General features: G+C 38.6%; 1 protein-coding gene across 1 annotated transcript in view; it reads right to left on the bottom strand.

Moving 5' to 3' along the window:
- TCF4 (transcription factor 4) overlaps positions 1–20,460 on the bottom strand; it is a 338,084-nt gene that overhangs the window by 160,133 nt on the left and 157,491 nt on the right. Inside the window, exon 5 of the mRNA XM_069467971.1 lies at positions 5,550–5,614. Coding sequence (XP_069324072.1) covers positions 5,550–5,614 — 65 coding nt within the window. The remainder of the gene's footprint in view (positions 1–5,549; positions 5,615–20,460) is intronic.

Here is a 20,460-nt window from a genome sequence, read left to right as displayed (position 1 = left end):
AAAATAAACATAAATGAATGGAGCTTGATTTTCCCCCCCTTAATATCCAGGAAGCTGCTGGTGGGAATGGAAGGGAAGGTACGCAAGCGCTTCTCTTTTTCTTCTCAGTATCTAACATCACTAGAGGGTCAATAAATATTTGTTAACCAAAGCAATTAAAGAATGGGCCCATTCTCCGCTTTGGGGAGTCCTGGGTGGATTTTGAGAGAAGGGTATATCCATAGCAATCCCCCAAAATGAATGAGCTGCTGCCTGAAAAACGGTGCTCAGGGACAGCGTCGCAATGGCATACACACTGCAAACCCAGGCCCTGTGATATCTAAAACTGTCACAATTTTAAATTTCCTGTCCCACTGTTCACACTGGTACATTCAAATGTTCAGACCAGGATTCTGACCTTTGCTTCCATTGACACATCCACCAGACACACAGAACATCTATAATTCCCTCATTCGTGCCTTTCTGGCCTAAGACGACGAAGCCACCAAGTGAACATTCAGCCCCTCAAAAGTCACAGTGAGTGTCTCCCTATGGTATAACCTCGGTGTCCTTCCAGGGCCTGCACAGCACGTTAGAAGGAAGGGCTTCCAGAGGACTTTTTTTGAGAGTAAGGTTTTCTGGTTTTTGTAGGTATAAAAAAAGATGCTCGTGATATGGTTCAAATACATTACTATTCAGACTTTACCCCCTCGAAATGATTTCCAAAAGCAATGCTGAGGAAATAAACATTAGGTCATCACAATTTTTGTCCTGCTAGGCACAAGGTACTCAGCACGAGATAAAGCAGACATGGCCCCTGCCCTCCAGGAGTTTACAGAATCCTGCGGAAACCAGCATTTCACAAACACACAAATAATGGCAAGTTTGAAAAAGCACTGTGAAGGGAAAGCAGAGTGCTACAGCAGTACATAGCACGCTGCCTGCAAGGGAGAGGTTCTCGGGAAGGACACATAGGACCTGGACTGATTCACTGAACACTAAGAACAAACATTTAAGCATCATATCAAATTAAAGGACAATGTGTAGTTTTGCTTACAAATGGCCTAAATTGCCATCGTCATAATGGACAAAAGAATGCTGTGCCTTTTCTGCTTAGATCCTTTCTGTTTTGACTTTAGGTAAGAAAAACTTAAGGAGGCCAAAAGTTTTAGAATTAAGTTACTTATAATACCTTTTGGATCAAAAATAAAATAAGAGAAAAGAAAATCAGTTCTTAAATGTGTAATTCATTTCAGAATCAAATACATATTTAATTCCAATGAATCAAAAACGAACAGGCTTACGGGCAAACTAAGTTTTATATATATATTTATATATATATATATATATATATTTATATATATATATATATATATATATATACACACACATACACAGAAGACCCGTTTCCTCTATAGCTTCAAAGTTTCTGGAATTTAAGAACAGTCTTTCTAGATTAGGTCTGATTCTTAAATCTCATCAGTCGGTTTTAAGATCTAAACATCAAATAACTTTATCAGCATAGCTCTCTTTGATTACTTTCTAAGAAAAAAAACAAAAAGAAGTTGAATGAGGTTAAAGCCTTGGACTTCACCAGAGAAAACAAGATATGGCCCGGGACATTCAGTTGTGGAATTCTGTGTAAAGATTTCAAGGCACCTCATGGATGTTCAACATATTGCTAATTTTCACTACCTTTTAAATAAAGTTCATATGCAACATATTTCCATGCCTTAAATAGCTGAATTCATGCAAGCAGTCTGAAAGCTTTTTCAAGGTCAGGAGTAAGGCCACATTTGGAACACAAGTCGTTAAAATAGAGTATATTTCTATAGAACATTCTAGGAAATGATCAAACCTTAGAATCACCTGGGGAGTTGTCAGAAAAGCACAGGCCCAACTCATAAGATTCTAATTTGATTGGTTTCAGATAAGACCGAGCTTTCTGTATGTCACACACAGACAGACAGACAGACAGACACACACACACACACACACACACACACCCCCATCTCGCCCAGGAGATACTGATAATGAAACCATAGCTTTAGACTCGGGCTATATCCCAGAAAGAAAACAAAAACAATTCCTAACAATCAATCCTATACTTCCATTTAAGGGGAAAACTTCTGCCCCCGAATAACAGGCATTTGTGTTAATATCATCATATCATTCAAAAACAGTAGATTTTGGCAAAATAAAAAAAAGTTTGCAAATCGCTAAACATCCTACTCAAAGCAGCAACAGAGGCCAAAAGCAAAGGACATTTTTTTCCCTTCTGTCATTTGCAATGATGCCCATTAGGTATTAGCTATTGGCTATCACAGTATTAAGGTTGGACTATCTTGCGAAAAAACTTTATTCCCACTCGTTTTTGTTTCTGTCAGACTTTCCATTATAAATTTTATTTTCTCTGCCAGTAAAAGTAGTATGAGGTTGCAATTTGGCAAGAACATTTTGGGCCTGGGTGTGATTTCCGTACCTCAATTTGATTAAAATTAGTTTTGCCATATTTAGTGAGAACTAAAAAAAAGTTCATTTGGCCGCTTTTGTTTGTCTATTGGTTCATTTTCTATAAAATTCAAAAAGTCTCAAAAAAAGTCACCTTGTTTATTTTCTGATAATTTCACAGGGAAATGCATTAATGAATCCATATTACCCCATAACTGTTTTTAATGAATACAACTTAATTGATAATAAAGAACCTGTCGGCTTTTTTTTTTTTCTGCTAAAATATCCATTTTTTAAAAAGCCACATGTCTATCACTATTAGTGTTAAATCCTTAAGAGAGACATAATGGATATGTATCTATTTTTTTTAAACTTGATGTATTTTTGAAACAATATACATCTCACAATAATAATTTATTCCTCCAGGACAGCATTTTACCACCTGTTGCTTACCACCACTATTTCTCTACCCCAAACAAAAGGCTATTGGGACTAGAATAAGCATGTTCCCATATAACACTGCTCATCCCTTTAAGTCCACAGGATACATTGTTATAATATGATAAAGCAGCTTTTGGAGCGCCTTAGGAGACATCATCTAAAGATTTTCTATCCAGCATCTCGATCCTGTAGTTAGCAGAAGAAAACAAAAGCCTCCCCTCCCTGAGAGTCACTCACCTTGTCACACAGTGGGGAAGCATTTCAGCTGTGATCTGCTATTTAGACTTGAAGCCCAAGATACCGAGATTTTTGCCTTTCTTTTTGGTTTGCATAGCTGGTGTTGTAGACAGGGATTCAAAGAACAACACGGCACAAGAGAAACTGATTCCCTGGAAGACACACTATGGTCTGTTCTATTCTCAAATTTCACAGAAAGCAGAAATTCATACTATGTACCCTTCTCATCTTCAGCCCCTATTTCCTCTATCAGGGAATTTCCAAAATTTCGCTTTTATTTATCCTTAAGTAATCACACTGTTTATGGAGACTGCTGAGCCCACGCTAAGCATAGAGATAGCCGAATCTTGCAAGACTCACAACCATGAAGCAGAAATAAGCATGAAGGAATCTCCACACTCCACAGCGATATTACGAAGGCTTTTTAAGAAAAGCATATGCAGTCATATTCCTATATACAGAAGAATTTTCCTGGACATGAATGTCTCAAAATGAACCTCCCAAGGCCCAGAAATTCAGCCATCCTACGCCAGTCCGTCCACCTCTATCCCACCCTCTGCCCCTTCCACTTCTCACCTTGTGTTTGCAAAAAAAAATTAACTTCAGTGTCACCCGAGGGAAGTATTCCCCACAAATGGAGGGAGGAGGGTCTCCGTTCTGCACACACACAGACAGACTCACACAGTCTGGATGATGCTTTCACAAGTTAAGGGGCCTCACGCTTACTCAGCAGAGGAAATCTTTGTGTCTGTGAGGAATCACGCCAATTCCTATTAGTAAGAAAGGATACAGGGGCGAGGAAGCCTATTCTCTCAATGACCAGAAAAAGGGGCCCAGCGAAAACAGAGACCTCTGCCATGACCATCTGCAAAAAGGAAGGATGTTGTCAACTTTCTTCTCCCCAAAACTCTAATGACCTCCGCCTTGACCCTCCGAAACCAGATCCACAGGAACACGCTCTTCTGCAGGAATTGAGAGCTTTACACCAGAGACACGGCACTAAGAGGCTTGTGGCCCAGGCTATCTAGCCCGAACATTTGCACTCACATTCCAAAGATGTTTCCGTTGCACTGGAATGGCTGTAAATTTCTTTCCTGCAGAATTCTTTCCAAACAAACTGCCATGAACTGCACGCCGGCAGGAGTTCTTAACCAAGCACTGTTCACCTCATTGCAACAAATCTTTTAGATGCTGAATATGACTGAATTGGTGGCTGGGCCAAAGGAGTGAACTTTAAAAATGCAAATATATACAGGAAAAAAATAAACAAACCAACCCACTTAGAATTCCACCTTTCGATGTCTGATACCTAAAGGAATCTTTCCTCACAGGTCTGTTTAATTAAGAAAAACGAAAGTTTGCTTACATTTTTCAGAGATACAGTGAAAAGACTGTTAAAAAAAAACAAAATTGAATCCCCCCCCACCCCCGATATCATTAAAGAAAATGGGAGGGCGAGAGAGTTCAAGAGAGCATCCCCTTTCCAGCATAAAAAAAAAAAGAGTACATTCTGTTTGGGTGAATAATAAAACAGTAGAGAGCTCTGAATATTAAAGGGGATTATTAAATTCTATCAAGAGTTCTTCAAAGAAAGCAATGCACTTATAAAAAGGAAGTATAAACTTTTTAAAAAGATTTAAAATATTATGATTAATACCGATACTGAAATTAAAAAGAAAGCATCTATAAAATCTCAATTGTGTTAAAACAAAGCTTAGGCTTTTAGCTATTGATAGTATTTTTAGAAATGGGCTCTCTCCGGAGAGTTAGAAGTATACAAATGCAGAGTGCACAGAGACACAAACACACACATGCTATACCTTTGTATTACACTGGCATTTTATTATTTAATTAAAGTACTCTTATTTTTCTAGCTCACGCATGCTTCCCTCGAGACGGCTTTGCTGTTAGCCTGCTGGCCTTGACTTCCAGCCAAAAACAATTCAGAAACAAAAAGGGACAACAAATCATATTTTCACAGACATTTTTATCCCTCAATACAACCCTGTTTTCACACAACATCATACAGTCCCTATGAAAACTATAATTTAGGGCAATAGCCACCCGAACCCAGGGTCTGACACATGGCTCCACGAAGTATTTCCTGCGTAAGAAATTCCTAAGTTCTTAATTGCAAATAAACTCTTTTGATAGAACCACTTTAACCGACATTGCTGGTTTGCAAACAGTGCCACTGGTACCGGCTGATGGCTTAAAAAATAAAAACAAGCCAGTCAATGCAGTTCTGATACGGCACAGATCTAAAGATGAGGTGCTTATTAGTTCCAAGCTCTGTGTTATTTCATTACTTAAAGAGGAGTCATCAGCAGACTTTCCAGAGCATTTTAGTGTCACCGTTTAAAATGCATAATCGAATTTAGAAAACAAACATACACCAAGTTAATCCTCTCAACCCTTCCGCACCGCAGATTCTCACTTACCTGGTGGCAACCCTGTAAGTTTGATTCTCTCCCATAAGATGAGTATGAGCCCCTTTCTGTTTTACCTGCCAAGAGAAACGACAGAAAAGTGTAAATTGTCTCTTTCCTTTAAAAAAAAATCTCCTCCAGGTAACAGACATCTACTTCTCTTCCCCGATGTTTACATACGTAAGTAGGCACTACTGGCAATGTATGCAAGCAAGAGAGAGAATAACACTTCCTCACTCTGGCTATGATAAACTGGAAAAAAATATCCTTCATTCCTATTCTTAGCCAAACTGCTCCACACTTCCAAAAACTGTCATTCCAATGGCCTCCACTTTCTCTAACAAACAAATTGTCATTCCTGATTTTCACTTTCTTTCTCTCCCAAAATTTAAACAATTTCATTTTTATTTACACAGCAGGCAAATTATCTATGTAATGACCCTAGCCTAGTAATTCCCATTGATTATATTGACACTTAATGGTGAGGCCAAAGCTAATCAATCACAGGCTCTCCAGATGGTGAATTTAGCAAAGAAACTATTCAAAATTCTGAGTCTCTCTCTCTCTCTTTTTAAACTCCCTTTCCCAGGAGTAAATCCCATCATGATCAAGATGATGATGGAATTTACATTTGGGAAAGAGGGCTTTTGAAAAATGGCCCACTCTGAACCCAGGTTCAGATTCTACCAGTAGACCCAGCAGGACAAGGGATGACAGAATATGAATGTCATGTTCTAATTCGAACCACCCAATTTTTATCTGTAGTCTGCTCTACAGAGATATAGGCAGGCCTCAGTGTGACTTGGTCACATCTAAGCATAAAAATCAAGGCTGCTCATTTGTTTCTTTCTAAAGTATGTTTAGCCCTAATTATCAGCAAGGAGGACAATGAAATCATACAACAAGGGATCTCAAGCAATAGAGTCCAGATAGTGACATATGAAGAATCGTCACAGAAAACTCTCCATACCAGGAACTGCCCATAGCAGGACGTTACAAGGGAAAAGTAGGGCAGCCCAGTGCCCGGGACCCCGCCACACCCAAGACTGGAGGGTGCTTCTTTCTTCAAAACCAGAGCTTTACGGTACATTATATTTTCTATAAGACTACACTATTCTTTTTTTCCAATGGGAAAACTCAAAACTTGTACTTTGAGAGGCTAGATACCCTTCTAAGGTTTACAACCCCCGAACTCCCCCTCTCAACCCAAGTTAACACAAATGCTCAAAGTAACAGTAGTCTTTTTATCGTTTAGGTCAATGGCAATGTTATTAGAGGATGCCTTCCTGACACCACACAAAGAAAGTGTCTTAGACGAATTTTATATCTGGCCAGAGGGGGACCCTGTATCTAAGTCACTATATAATAAAATAGATGGTGATTTTTGAAGAAAGCCAAGTCTGAGTCTTAAAATTAACCCTCTCTCTCCCAGTATTAACTTTGCTACTACCTTCAATGAATCTCAAACTTGGTAAAACACCCCTGGCTCCCATTTCTGGTGTAGTGTTTGGTGCAAAGTATAAAATCAATGCCCATATCAGTTTCAATTTCAGTGAAACAATCACATCGCACAGACTGTCAGTCTTGGGAGATCTAAGAGAACAACTTTCATTGTATGAGGATTTTACATTGAAGAAAAGATGCGTTTACCTGTATCAGCAGCATGAATGGTCATACAGCCATATTTACTCATCAGTGTAAGTCAAATTTAAGCTACTTATACCCTTTAACTTCTCTCTATAAATATTATTAACAGAAAAAGCTCGACCTTTATGAGCTATCAAAGGACACGTGTCTTCCTTAAGCTCTTGCATCCAAAAAAGCTTCAATACAAGTCCTACATAATTCATTTTGACATAATATTCACTTGTTTAACAGGGTTATAGGCAGGCGGGCAGGTAGGCAGGCAGAGAGAGAGAAAGTAGAATTTGCTCAGACTTCATAGGAAATTGAGCATCTAGTGTCCTGTTTTGGTAATTTCTAAGAATTGAATTGTAAAATACAGTGTGAGGAAGAAAGGGCACTTATTTTTTTCTCTAGGAGTTCCTGAAGCTATCCCCTGTAGAATTTCATCACCAGCTTTATTTCCCAACTCGTCTCCAGCACACAGAACTGGAGGGAGGAATTTTCCTACCAGGATTTGCCCCACTTCATATACATAAGTTGGGGCTATTCCTTCCCTTACTTTAAAGCTAGAAGGGCAGTGTAAACAGTAAGGATTTAAAAAGAGAGAGAGAGAGACAGACAGACAGAGAGGGAAAATGGGAGAGAAAGAGAAAAAGAATGGAATGGCAAGAGCAAGGGGGAGAGAGAGGGAGGAGGGAGAGAGGAGAAGAATATGAATTCACGCTGCACAGTCCCCAAACTGCTCTTGGCTACATGGACCCAGCATTCTTTACTATCATATCAGATACAGACTGCTTAATCTTAATTTTGCTTGTTAAAAAATATTTATCCAGATACAAAAATAAACCCACTGCAAATTACAAGTTGTCAGGGTTAAAAATCTACTCCTGTTTGTGTGGGGGAGGATAAGAGACCAGCATAGACATGAATCATTCTCAGTAATTTGAGTGTTTCCATGACATCAATGGGCACCCGTCCAGGACTCTGTCGAAGTCTGCGAGGTACCAAAGAGGCAGTGCAGCCAGCAGGAGGCTGGGAGGTGGACTTTTTTTTTTTTTTTCGGATTATGCTCCTTGTAAAGATTTCATCTGTAGCATCCACTTTTACCATCATATAGATCGCTCCAGAGATCATGAGCGAACACATTTCATTCTGATAGTGTAAGCCTTTAACTTTATTACATCTTTTTGTTCCCAAATTCAACTATAAATCTGCCCTCAGAGAGCCCAAACCCCTGTTTGGGAGCAAAATAATCAGGGAATGTGGATAAAGCCCAAGTACCTTCTCGAACCTAAGATACAGATTCCTATCACTTTTTAATGCTCAAAAGCAGCCATTTTATAATAACACCTCTGTTTCTAGGAAAAAAAAAATCTTTCGTGTAAATTGTCCATTAAAAATTAGCTATGGTCTTGATGTTGATTTTCTGCTTAAAATTCACTGGAACATTTGTTTCAGATAATAAAAATTTCAAGAGTGCTGATAACATGTTTGAGTAGGAGCCTTAAGTAACTATCTGTGCTCATGAACACAAAAGCTCCTAAATATCTGTGTTTACTCTATGTCAGGGGTGGATTTTTGTCACTTGTACCAACTGGCTGGCGCAGAGAGCTTCTTTCCTCCTTTCTCCATTCTTGAACACCCACCTCCCCCCACCCAGCCTCACAACCACAACGGAGCTTTGAAAGAGCTGAAGATTCTATTTTTCCAATATTTAAAAGAGATAGCAGTGATGAACAAACCCGGCGCGCGTTCACTGCGGAATTTTCGAGACAACCCTCCAGTACTAGAATGCGACAGCCGCTGCGGATACTTTTTGGCACAAAGACAATGGTGGCAGTGCCAAGCCTCATGGCTAAAACTACTCAAAAGAGGCATGAGGGTAGCATTAATCGCTCAAGTCTTTTACTGCATGGAGTACTGTTGTCCATATTTTAAAAACTAAAAGTACCCATTAGTAACATTTGTCGTATGCCCATAAAGACTGGGGGGTGGGGGGAGGGCATTGGGGGAGATTCTGAAATATACACCAGGAACAAATCTTGTCAGGCGTTTGATTCATTTTTATACCTAAAAGGACCAAATGTTAAATTTTGCTGCTGGTGACGATTTGCCGTGCATGAAACGAATGATATGACCTAATGGAGTACACTGAAGGCTGAAGGAAAGCTATGCAGGGGATTTCATAAACTAAGTCGACATATTGGCTAAACAACTTTCTTTTGCAAAAATGATGTATACAAGGAACATGTAATACTATGTCACAATTTTTTAAATTAACCAAGAAAAACGCTGTAAGTGAGCAGACACAACATCCGTCAATCAATCCTTCTGGAGACAAAGGAGATGAACACGCAGCCCCGTCTCTAGAACAAGTCGGCAACTACAGTGAACAAACCATCCACAAAGTCAACATGTGTTCTGTCCAAACCGAACCCGTCCACTGCTAAAACTTATATTTCAACTGGATTATCAAAAATGGCACCAAATGACAATCTAGGACAATCACTCGCTTCTGTTGAGCCTGAAAAACAAATCTAAGCAGAAAATATAAGCAACTTCCCATTTTTTTAAAGGTCAGTATTTTTGCTGATTTATTCAATAATTTTTTATCTTGGAAGATAAAGGAAGAAGCAGGAAAAAGTGTTTTTTTATTTGGGGGCAGTATGGTTAACAAATATCTATAGAATTCCAAGTTTAATATTTTTATATTATTTGCCATTTGACTTCCGATTTTTCTTCCAATATATCCACAGTGTCCTATTGTAAGGAAATTAGATGACAATGAAAATACTACATAAGGGAAAAAATGGTCTCATAAATCCATTCCATTCACAGGGATACTTCCAAGAAGCATGGCCTTTGTACATTACTGCCCCTGGACACACATGATAGTTCTGAGCCACATGGAAAGAGTTAGAGACAGACAAGAGCAACTTATCAATAAAATGATTTCTGGAGATAAACTCAGACGTGGATGATCCCTCTGGTGGTTGACCAGTAGGATAATAACAGGGTCACGTTTGGCTTTGTTGCCTTTCGTTCATAAAATGCCATTTTAAAAATTCTATGTAAATGGTAAGGGTTTCATCCACCACTGAAATAGATGCACCTGTATGGTGGAATATATCATCCTGTGAAAAGCCTTAATGAAAAATTATCTGATGCTGCAGGACAATACCACGCAAGGCTGTTTCACTGTTAATCCTCATTCTGGGAACTGAAGAATGAGCCTTTTGTTCCCTAGCATCAGCCTAGGGAACTCATCATAAACATGTTTGACTCAGAATAAATTTCTGTCCCCAGCCCCAGCCCCAACCTATCTCTGGTTACCCTATGGATTTCTATCTTTTCTTTTTAAATAAATATATTGAAAGGACTAATACATTAAACAATGACTGAAATTTTTAGTGGTTCTGAACATACACACGAGGTTATAATTTACAGTCCTTCCACCTTTTCCATGCCTGCCTTTTCTTCCCCTGCCCAAATAAGAATAGCTGAGTTCTTATCATTTATTAACCACTACCCAAAGGGCTCTATGGAGAATGATTTATTCAATCTGCAAAGCAACACTGTGAGGCAGGTAGTAACAACACCATTTTGCAGACGAGGAAACTGAGAGAGAGAAAATTGCCCACAGCCACACAGGTATATGCCACAGAGCCAGGACTCACACCCTGGCAGTTTGTTTCCCAAGGCTGTGTTCTCAGTACTACTGTGCTGTGCTGCTGGTGTTTAAACATTGAAAAAAAAATGTATAAATAAACTAGAGGCCCAATACTGAAGACTCTCAAGTCCCAGAGCTCAAAACACTCATGAATTTGATATGAAATTAATGAAAGTGTCTTATAGGCGATGATAATTTACATTTACATGGTGTTTTATTCCTAAAAGGTCTCTAGGTACTTTATAGCTGTACAAATGATGTACACGGAATCTGTGACGTCTCACAATAAACTGCCACCATCTCCACGTTAACTCAAAGCAACTAATTAACAAAAACATGGCAGAAGACTGCATTTCTACACATTCCCTATGTGAACGCTATGACTTTGTATGAAAATGCACGGAGAAGAATGAAAGTAAAAATATAATAATAATATAGGGCAATCCAGCATTGCTCACAGGTGGCTTCTATGGAATAGTAATCCCACTACAGCAGCCTCCAAAAATCAAAAAAGACGCTAATTAAAAGGATCTAGAAAATGTTACAAGCTACCTTTCCTCAGAAATTTACACTGTATCATAGCATGTTAAAGGCTCTGAGAAGGCCTGCAGTGAAGACATTTAATGTAGTTTAATATAATTTTTCCTAAACTGATTTGAACACACATACCTGTCCCCTCCTTTTTTTTTTTTTTTTGGTCCATTAATAAAAGTCCTAAGGAAGTTTAAGGACTACTTTTGTAGAAAACTTAAAGAATGTACTTGCTTAATATATATTTGTAGTTTCCATCAAATAAATAATGTAAGTTCAAAAATTGAATTTTATTTCATTTAAATTTTTCCAAAAGCATTGTTGGCTACTTTTTTGGTGATGTTTCTATTGGCTTATATTTCTCATGGGAATCTGTGGGCATGTAGGTAATACCTCCATTGTTCTGACTAGCTGGACAACGTTGATTAATCCCGGTTTCCAGTTTGGAGGTGGGAGTCTGGGTTTGTAAGAAAACAGAAGTTGACATTATTCTTCCGATTTCTAAAATTTCAGAGAAAAGCACTGGTTCTCTCCTACAGAATCTTACGAAACCGCAACAACTCTGTCTTCATCCACAGGCACTTAAAAATCTGATTTTAAGATAAATTTCATGCTGAAAGAATTACAACTCAATTCCAGCAAATAAACTAGTCATCCGACTACCTAGGAAATCCTCTTCCTCCCTCTTCTTCCTAAACTGCAAATAGAGAGACAAGCTGGGGGGAAGGTGACTGGACACATAGCTTGCATGTAACAAGGGATAATGAGGAACGGGAAGTTAACCATTATTTCGGGGCAGACTGGCAGTAGCCCTCTCTTTCACTGATGTTCTTTTAGTCATAAAAATTGAATACTCAGGGATGGTCTGTAACTCTGATCCTGCTGGAAAGGATGAGTTGTGGCCACATTTATTTCCTCACTGGTTCACCTCATCTCATCCAGGCATCGTGCGGCCTTCAATACAGTGTCATGTACTACAGCCCAGACATGCTGGGCCTCTCGAGTCACCACCTACACTCCTCACTTTGGGGGACTGACTGCCCTTGGTTTGGGATCTATCCATTGTCCACGAAGCACTTAACATTTGCAAAGCACCACACAGCATGCAAATTGAACTTATATTATTGAAGACGATACACAGAGCTCATTAAATGGACATTTTAGTCTCTATTTTTGCAGATGACGTTACTAAAATTAGAAAGGGTAATCCGCTTCTAGGGTTGAAGAGGTTACACAGATATTAACAGACAAATTAGGACACAGACTTCTAACTCCAGTACCGAAGCACTTTCCCACGATCTACCACCTCTTTTTGGAGTATTCGAAATATATTATCACTACCTACTGTAGTAGCAAACATTATGCCACTTGCGTTCTCACCACACAATTCTCTCCCCAAATAATTTTAACTCAATTCATAAAGTTCTCAAGTCCTTCGATGGATGAAAAATGTCCAAATCGGTAAACATTTCGAGTGAACATCTTCTGGTACATCAAAAACTACCTTTTTAAGTGCAGAATAAAAATATTGCCTCAGACTATTTCACGTGCCCTAGACGATGACAACAACAGCCCAAATCAGTCCCTCACTCAGCATCGCGCTTGGGAGAAGTGCACACATTATCAAATTAAAGCACACGAGTTTTATGCTTTATTTTCCGAATGCAGGAAAAATCTTTCATTGAAAATAACACTAATTCCACAGAGTGTGCAATTAATCAACATAATCATGGGGATAACTTAGCTGTTTGGGGAGGTGTGTCAAATAACTCTTTAAGGCCACTAAAGTACCACTTGAACCACCAAAGTAATGATTTTCTGAATCAGCAATTTGTACAAGGGTCCCCTAGAGACCTTAAGGACTAAGGGCAGCCCCGAATTCAAGCAACTTACTTCTAATGAGTAACTTAACACTGTTTTTATGTGAACGATATCTCCATAGTGCTGCCTACCCTATTTTATATCTTTAATGCAGTTTCAGTCTATGATGACTGGGTGCAACTCAGGCAGTTAAGGACTTGTGTGGCCTTGGAAGAAACAGCATACGCACTTGAAAGCTTATTTTTTATTCAAACCAACATAATTGTTTTTCATATAAAAATGAAAAAAAGGGTCATTTTGCAATACACGCTAAAGGTATCAAAAGCAAGCAGAAGTAAAGTATTTTTTGCTGTATTCTTAGGCAGAAAGGAAGACTCAGGAAGGGTGTGGAGAAAAGTAGTCTCCACAAATTCAATTCTATGGCTAAGGAACCTTGCTGATCCTGACATGATAAGTAAACTTTTCTTAAAAACAGATTCCTGGGTTCTCTCCTTCACAGGACTTGAACTCAGTGGAGTCCGGCAACCTCTGTTTTTTGTTTTAAATAAAATTCCACCGGTTATGCTAACAAGCCAGGGACACATGTAATCAATTTAAGTGATAGACATAGCTCTGTACGGTACATTAGCTAAAACTCCAATAGGCCTAGTAACCTGGTGGATATAAAAAAGTAGATTACCACTAGATCCAACCTATTTGAATGGATTTTCTTAAAACAGAAGCAACTGTTGATTTCCAAGGCCCTTTCGCACAATTACATTTCGTGGGTAAAGAAATGTTTTTCTGACAGTATGCTAGGCCTTTAAATGTGCTCATCTCCACTAATGAAAGCTGATGGTTTTAAAGAAATTAACTTAACATTACCAAGTAGGGTCCCCTAACAAACAATAGTACCCAGAAACATAAGCATCCTGGAGTTTTGTGAAAGGCTGCTCCTCCTCAGTCAGACCCCTGGCCCATGCTCTGAAAGCATCTCTTCTCCGTTTTTTGTTTTTTGTTTTTTTAAGACAGGGTCTTACTGTGGTGCTTGGGCTAGAGTGCAGTGGCGTCTTCATAGCTAACTGCAGCCTCGAACTCCTGAGCTCAAGTGATCCTCCTATCTCAGCCTCCAAGAAGCTGAGACTACAGGTGTGCGCCACCATGCCCAGCTAATTTTTTAAATTTTTTTGTAGAGATGGTGGGGGGTGGGGTCTTGCTATTGCTCAGGCTGGTCTCTAACTCCCAGCCTCAAGTGATCCTCCAACCTCAGCCTCCCAAAGTGCTGAGATTATAGGCATAAGTGACCATGCCCGGTCTCATCTCTTCTCTATTCTAGCTCAAGAGTAGAAATCACCTTTAGAATCCAGGATCAAACTCTAGTGAACCTGACCTGGTTTGTTAACTTAAAAAGGTCGTCCCACCCATGCACTCTCTGTCCATGCTGAGGGAGAGAATGTGCTCCCTTTTCTCCCATTGGAGGAGTTCTAGGACATTTCTGGTGTATGCAGTAGAGACATCATATGAGTAAGATTTTGTTGCCTTTAAATTTTTTGGAACTTATCAGCAAATTTAAAGCAAATCAGCAGCCCCATTTCACCACACAATTTTAATTATAAATTATTTGCTGCTCATTAAACTGTATGTTCTATCAGAGTCTTAGTAAGAGTAAATGTGAAAAAATAAAAATGGGCCAGGCACAGTGGCTCACACCTACAATCCCAGCACTTTGAGAGGCCAAGGCAGGGGGATCACTTGAGGCCGTAAGTTTGAGACCAGTCTGGGCAACCTACCGAGACCACATCTCTACAAAAAAATTCAAAAATTATCCAGGCATGGTGGAAGGTGCCTCCCAGCTATTTGGGAGGCTGAGGCAGGAGAATTGCTTGAACCCAGGAAGTTCAAGGTTGCAGTGAGCTATGATCCGGCCACAGCACTCTAGCCCAGGTGACAGAGTGAGACCTTATCTCAAAAAGAAATAAATTTCAAAAAATAAAGAAATAAAAATGATACAACTCAATAAGCCACAGTGGAATAGAAAACAGAGGAAAAGACTTAATGTTTGTTATAGGGTGTCTGTATAGGCACTTAGTTGTGCATATAGGAGAATTATATATTTTAGCACTATGGTACATAGGTGATGGCCTCCATTTTCAAGCTAAGTTTACAACTAACAAGAATATAACAATTTTCATCTCTTAAGGAACCCACACACATTTGATATGATACTCAAGACCGTACAAAAATAAAGAGAATGGGGGGTCATAAAAATGTTATATATGGTATATAGACATGTATAATACTTACAAGTATTATACATACCTATATACACACATGTGTATAAATAACACTTTTAACCCCAGACAGAAGACAGCCCAAGCATCACTTATGTATGCATCTGTAACATATTCAACAATCATTTCTGTAGCCTTAGCACTGAATACAATTGGCCTATATTCCCTTAACATACACTATTCAGAAGTTGGGGGGGGGGAAATGCCCAGAATTCAAAACACATTCCAGAGCGGACAATCAGCAGGAAGACTGCTAACCATTAGATTTATAGAAGACTGATGTTTTTTGAGCCAAGCCTGCTCTTCAAGATCAACTTGAAGAGAATGGACCCATGATAACCAAACTGTGAGGTAAACAGGGCTAAAGTCCTCAGAGTCCAACCGGCCTGTGGCACTAGATGATATTACAGGAAGGTGAGGGTTCAGAGGTGAACAGTCCCACACTGCAGGGCTTAAGAGCAACCTCCGGATGACTGAATCTACGAGCGTGACTCAACCCAGAGAGGAAGGCGGGGAGCACAGGAAGGAAGAGGAGAGGCAGAGGGAAGGGTGACCAGGGAGAAGAAAGAGAAAGCAGAAAGGAGAAGCAGAGTAGCCAGAAGAATGACCTCATCCTATCTAAAGTATGCAAGAAAATAAATGCATTACATGTCACGTATGTTTACAGACAGAAATCTTCAATTCTGAGACTTACGGGAATTAACAACTGAACAGTGGTGGAAGAAGTCTAAAACACATGACACAGGGAAGCAAATGTTTGTGGGGTGCCTTCTGTGTCTCCGTGCTGCATGCTAGAGTCAACAGTGGACACTATTCTCAAGGATGTAACGGTTTAGCAGGTTAAGGAGTAAACACGATGCTATGCATCAGTGAGGGGTGAAATGGGAACGAGCAGAAGCACAGAGAAAGAGCACCTAAGACAATCTTGTTGAAGATACGGTGGTGACAGGAGAGATATGTATTTGACCTTCAATGCAAGACAACATTATGACAGATGTAATGGGGACTTCATATTTGTTGGAATGCAATTTTGGGCCAGCTGTGGTGGCTGACACCTGTAATTTCAGCACTTTGGGAGGCTGAGGTGGGAGGATCACTTGCCAGGAGTTTGAAACCAGCCTGGGCAACATAGTGAGACCCTGTCTCTAAAAATTTTTCTTTTTTTTAATTAGCTGTGTGGTGGCACATGCCTATAGTTCCAGCTACTCAGAAGGCTGAGGTGGGAGGATGACCTGAACCCAGGAGTTCCAGGTAACAGTGAGCTATGATCATACCACTGCACTGCAGCCTGGGCAACACAGTGAGAGACCCTGTCTCTAACAAAAAAAAAACCAAAAAAAAACCAAACAAACAGAAGAAGAAGAAGAAGAATGCATTTCTTAGTTATTTGACCATGTTAAATAAATCAAAAATAAGTAAAAACGTATAGGATTTATCCAAAACAGATTTTAAAGTAACTGGTAACTTACATTGGAAAGAGGGAAAACTGAAAAAAAAAAAACTTAGATGACATTTTTCTCCTTCCCCAACTCTAAGTTCTTTGATTGTTCAGTGTTTTGCGTAGTTGGTTTGGAACTTTTGATGGCTTTTGCTTACAAATTAGAGAGATTTTCAACGTAAGACAAAAGAACTATCAAGATCTAAACTGTCCTTTCTGTATAATACTAAATTGATTCAATCAAGACATTTAACTTCAGAGACATACAGAAATCACTTATACAAACTTAATTATTATAAAGAATTTGATGGAATCTTCTCAACAAAGATTATTGCTATTTTTTAAGACATATTCATTATACAAGAGCCCTGGTCTTTCACTACCAGGACCAAAGGATGGTCTCCGCCCAAGCAATGGCAGAGGGGTCTGACTTCTTTCTCTGTAACTGCCCTTGTAAGGTTTAGTCCTGTGTCTTGGGGACAAAGAGACTGTCCATGATTTGTTCCTTTAACATCTCACACTCTATAAACAACTGCAAAAGCAAAGCAAAACAAAATAAAGGTTCCACTCAAACTACCATTCTCAATGTCTGCCAATGAGCACAGCTTACTTTGGTCTGCAAAGAAACCAAAAATGCCTTTATAAAGCATTAGAATGTAAATACACACTCATTTTCCTTGGCAAAGCAAGTGAAAACTACAATATTAATTCTAAAAGGGAGTTTCCTACTAGGTATCACCTACCACATCCACTACAGACATATAGTCTTATTTCAAAAATTCAATAGATTATCCCCTTTTAAATTCTTTTCCCAACTCAGTCAAACAAGAAGTTTTTGAATCAGACCAAGAGGAATATGAAAACAAGGAAAATATGAAAATCAACCACTTAAAAACCTGAGAGTGGCATGTACTTTATATGTTAGTTGAACTATCAGGATTGTCTATTTAGCATTAACACATCCAAAACAAAACCCCATCTTTATTTCCAAATAAAAACAAATGAACTGCCATATTAAAATTCAACTGTACAATCACTGCAAATTTATCTGATTAGTTGTATAAAAATGAAAAAACAAAACAAAACAAAAAACAAAAAAAAACCAACCTTGAAAAGTAAAAGAAAGAACCTCACATACCAGAAAGTTCCAATCTGAGCAGCCAGCAGAGGGCGCACATGCCCCAACAAGAACTGACTATGGCTAGGCACTTCCCTAACTCATTTAGTACTAAGCCTGACCAAATCTGAGAAGGGGTGGGGGTGGGGGAGGCGGCCTATCAATGGCATTAATAAAACTAACGTGCTTGATTTGGGATTAGTAAGAAATATACACAGATATAATTTATTATTAAATACCGACTTTAACAGAGATCTCTTAGCTGCTTCATAGAAAGTTGTTCATTAAAAAGAAGTAATTCTTTGCATAAAAGTGAGCTTATGTCAGTTTTCAAGGCCACTGTTATTTGTATAGACCTATATGACCTATATTAGAGTTACTTATAATACATGAATTTGTAGAAATAAATTAAATATTAAATTTCTAACATAACACATATTTTGGTAAGTATATTAAATTACTCTTTGCAAATAGTCTCTTGTAGTGTGTATATCTTTCCATGTGTCATATACACAAATCTACCAATTAATTTTTGCAGCCCTACAACAATCAAATAAGTACCATTTTATGGTAAAATTGAGACACATAAGTTACTTATTTTTCCACTGGTTTGTGCTTGATTTGTAAGTTGTCTATTCTGGGTCTCTATATTATAATATTTGCTTGGGATTACAGTAGGTTATACCAGAAGAGTACCTCACAGCTTGTATGAGCATATACATATAGACAGGGCATGATTTCTTCTTTTAAGGCCGTTTTCCTATAAATGCAAAAGTCACAAATTCCTCCTCCTAGTGCTTTCCAAACTTGTGATTTCAGAAACAATACCTCAAATTGAAAAGAAAAAAAAAAAAAAAAAAAAAACTCATGAAAGCACCAAATTAGAACCAACAACAAAGACTATATTATTTACTTTTACGGATAAAAATTAAATAATCCACGTGATATTCGACCCCTAACTTCAAATAGGTTAGAATAAATGGAAGGTCTGATTAAATAATCCACAGGATGTTCAATCTCAAATTTCAAAGAAGTTTGAATAAATGGAAGGTCTGCACTTAAGTCTCAGGCTGGAATGCATGGTAGGATAATCAACTGCCACTTGTCCATGCACCTAAATGATCATTTCAACCTCATCACTACTCACCAAACAAAAACAATGAAGCCATGTAACATCTCCATCAGGTGATTTTTTTTTTTCAAGCATTCTCTGTATACTTGAGAGATGAACTTAATTTACAGGCTCTACAAACCAGGTGGTTTAGGTTACCTGTAGGTCACGATAAATAACACGCATCCTTTGGCCGACGTGGCTACAGCGTTTCTGCATAAGTTAAAATGAGGATGTTTTATTATTCCTAAGCACTCAATTCTGAAATGTTTGCACAATCTGTTAAGTCCAGGCAAATTTAAATGATTCTGACATGCAGCCTGCTAAGGCCAGTGATGGGGATAATGCCTCTTTACGTGGGTAAAATTATGTGGCATATAGGTCACCCTCTTAAGGGGAATCAACTGTGTGTCTCTTCTTTGCATTTCCACCACAATCCTTCATCCTGCAGCCTGGAGCTGAGAGTGAAATGCAAGAAAGGAGCCGAGTGCTCAAAGCAAAAATCTGCTTCCAGGACAATCCATTATATCTGACAAGTTAAATGTTCCATGGTAGGCCATATGGCATCAGAGCAGGCCCGACGATGGAAGAGGGGAACTCAGCAAATGCATCACAATTAAGAGGTTTGGCTACAGACTTTACTTTGGATTACTTTATTTTTTTTTTATCAAAGTTTAAATGCTGTCCCCCCAATTTTCAACTGAATCATTTAGATGATACCATTTTTCAAGAAGCCCCACAATTTCTTTTCTCATCTCCTGATGGTGGGTACTGAAATCTGTAGGTTAAGGTAGACGTGGGCATTTTTATCAAAAGGAGTTTCAAAGAGGAGGACCTGTAGCCTCATTTTTAAAATTTCAAGACAGATAAGATACAGGTCTTATTTGTTCACTAGATTAGAATATTTAAATGAAATTCGTCATTAGATTGGAACATTTAAGTGAAGCGGATAGAACAGTAAATGAAACTAGTTTTCATTCTTAAGTCTAAAAAATCTTAAAAGCTGAACAGTCATAGCTGACATATTCCTGCTTCTTCTGTGGTTTACTTATTATCTATCAAACGAATGAATGAACTGGAATGCCTCAGTTGACTTTATCTCCTCCTACCATGCCCCCAAAAAGGAACTCTGCACATTTCTGCTAATATCATGTCCCAGAGACAAGTCTTATAAGCTCTCTACGACACTCTGATTATTAAAACTGAGTTGCTAATAATAATATTATTTATTGTTAGGGACAATGTAATGTAAATATTTGTACTTGATCAGGGTATGCATTTATTACATTAAAGCAGAGGGAAATGCAATTAATGACCAAAATAGCTATTATAGCATGGT

This window comes from Eulemur rufifrons, chromosome 5 (assembly GCF_041146395.1).
Source record: "Eulemur rufifrons isolate Redbay chromosome 5, OSU_ERuf_1, whole genome shotgun sequence".
NCBI classification, from domain to species: domain Eukaryota; kingdom Metazoa; phylum Chordata; class Mammalia; order Primates; family Lemuridae; genus Eulemur; species Eulemur rufifrons.
Note: the sequence above shows the minus strand (reverse complement) of the source record. Positions and strands in the feature narration are given on the sequence as shown.